General features: G+C 47.1%; 1 protein-coding gene across 1 annotated transcript; it reads left to right on the top strand.

The window, feature by feature from the left end:
* The first annotated feature begins 1,562 nt into the window (after window positions 1-1,562).
* On the top strand, window positions 1,563-2,074 carry LOC128590555 (ATP synthase subunit ATP5MJ, mitochondrial-like). The gene is made up of 2 exons (XM_053597886.1): window positions 1,563-1,712; window positions 2,014-2,074. Exons 1-2 carry the CDS (start codon window positions 1,597-1,599, stop codon window positions 2,072-2,074), a joined length of 177 nt encoding a protein of 58 aa, XP_053453861.1. The 5' UTR covers window positions 1,563-1,596.
* The last annotated feature ends 292 nt before the right edge of the window (window positions 2,075-2,366 follow it).

A 2,366-nucleotide genomic window follows, 5' to 3' on the forward strand; every position in this document is an offset into this window, starting at 1 on the left:
GGTATAATTTAGATACCGAAAAGTCCATTTGCTGCCCCCATTCCATTCTGACACAAGGCCTGAAATCCTCCCCCAAATAGCCATTCCATTAAATTAAGTCAGCCTCTGGCGAGTGTGGGGGACGTGGTGGTGCTTCTGCCAGGTATCTGATGTTATTTATGTCCCTAATAAAATTGCTCACCTTTTTTGATGCTACTTTTACTTTACCCATTCAAACCTTCCGCATCTCCTTCCTCGGAACATCCTTAATGCATTACATATTTAAGCAGATGCCGGTCGTCTCAGCCTCTGTTGTTTTCCCCAGGAGCCTTAAAGTAGGAGTAATGAGTCTTTGCATTTCTCAGAAAATACCTAGTGAACACCGAAATGGAATTATAGGTACCTGTATTATTGGTCCCTCTCTTTCTCTCTCTCTCTTCTCTTCCTCCCCTCTCTGGACTTCTCATTAACTCTGTAGGTGCTGCTCCTCCCTCAGGCTCTGTGAGTAATAAAATGCTTCTTTTATTTCACGTGTTTGGTTGTTCCTGCCTCCTTTGTGTCTCCCCTGATCCACACACCTGCACCTCCCTGACCCCACATTCAGGGCACTCTGAGAGAGTGGCTGTGCTGTAGGAATAAGCGAGGCACAAGTCAGACAGGAGCCACAAGGGCATCTGCCAGTGTAAACAAGTTTCCTGTGGCAGAGCGACCTGGTTCTAGGTCAGACACTTCAGCACTGGACCAGGATAAAGAAGTGTACCATGAGAGGCACACTGCAAACATCCACGATCACCTCTCTTACAGCCCCTTCAGGCAGGGCTGGACTTTATAGCCACTCTCCTGAGAAAGATTTTCTCAGGACCAAAACAGAAGAAAGACCAATTAAAAGAAAATAGGACAACTGGCACAGTGAGTGTGTGGTCAGGACCATGAGGGGCATAGCAAAATGCCTTTACGCTGCTCTCAGCTTACTAATGGCTCTCCGGAGTGGCTCCCACCGCTTGGGAAGGCTCCACGCCTGTTGACCCGTGTCCATGCTCTGTGTCCCACTGCCGGTTGTCTTTGTTGATTGCTGCCAACACTCCCCTCCCTAAAGTGGATGGGGCCTACAAAGTCTCGGTCTTCTCTGGGACCCACTGTTGCGAGTCTTAGTGGAGCAGAGGGGTGATCATGGCCGCTATCACTTCTCAGAACAGGAATACTGGTCAGGGTGAAATTAACTATACTCCAAAGGCCTTGCTGGGTCCAAATGGCTCATAACTGAGAGACAGAAGGAGGTGACTGCCACCAGGGGATTGTTAGGTAGATACTGGGCCAGGACAAGGCTTAGCAGACTGTAAAAGGGAGACTCATTTTTACTACTTTGTAGAGCGAGGGGTTTTGACCCTTCTTTTGAAGTGTCAAATACCAGAGAGGTAATCACCTATCTTGCATCAAAATCATAAAATACGAAGATTTGACTTGCTCTTTTTGGCAAAGTATACTATGGGTCACACTTGACCAAATGGCAATTGTATAATTGCCCAGGGTCCTATGGGAAAAACTTCACTTTAAAAAGAAAAGTTCTGGCTCTGGCCGTGGGCCTCTGCTGGGCCCAGCTGTTGCTTTGGTGCCGAGATGCTTCAAAGCACTATTAAAAATGTGTGGGTCCCCATGAAACCTTACTATACTGAAGTTTACCAGGAGATCTGGATCGGAATGGGGCTGATGAGCTTCATTGTTGGCCGGGCGTGGTGGCTCACTCCTGTAGTCCCAGCGCTGTGGGAGGCCAAGGCGGGTGGATTGCCTGAGCTCCGAGGTTCGAGACCAGTATGAGCAGCAGTGAGCCAGAGTAAGACCCCGTCTCTACTAACATCAAAAACAGCCGGACGTTGTGGTGGGCGTCTGTAATCCCAGCTACTGGGGAGGCAACGGGACAGAGCATCGCCAGAGGAAGAACATTAAAAAAAAGAAGAAAATGAACAAAACAAAAAAAAAGTACTTCAAAAGAAGAAGAATGAACAAGCAAGCTGAAATTAAAAAAAAAAAAATCAGGAGTGCTGATAAAAGAAGTAAAGCTTTGAAAGCTCCTGCACCTGCTCATGGTCATCACTAACCAGCGTCACTTGGAGCACACAAGACATGGACCATCAGTCTGCCCGTAGAGCTAAGCAAACTGTGTCACATGGGGACATGGACTGTCCCTGTGTACTTGTATAAGTACCGTGTATTCATGGTATGAACAAATGTGTCTGTGAGATGTACCACACACACAAAAAATAAAATAAATAAATAAATAAAAAATAAAAAGAAAAGTTCTGGCTGTGCTCCTGTTGCTCAGTGGTTAGAGCGCCCACCCTGTGCATCAGGTGTGGCGGATTCAAACCTGGCCTGGGCCAGCTTAACAA

The sequence above is a fragment of the Nycticebus coucang genome, chromosome 7 (genome assembly GCF_027406575.1).
Source record: "Nycticebus coucang isolate mNycCou1 chromosome 7, mNycCou1.pri, whole genome shotgun sequence".
NCBI lineage: Eukaryota > Metazoa > Chordata > Mammalia > Primates > Lorisidae > Nycticebus > Nycticebus coucang.

What these genes read in the sequence shown, in the direction of transcription:
- LOC128590555 (XM_053597886.1), top strand. Translation starts at nt 1,597, where the DNA reads ATGCTTCAAAGCACTATTAAAAATGTGTGGGTCCCCATGAAACCTTAC. An exon ending in TTCATTGTTGGCCGGGCGTG is followed by an intron (nt 1,713 to 2,013) that starts GTGGCTCACTCC and finishes AAAAAAAATCAG; the next exon opens with GAGTGCTGATAAAAGAAGTA.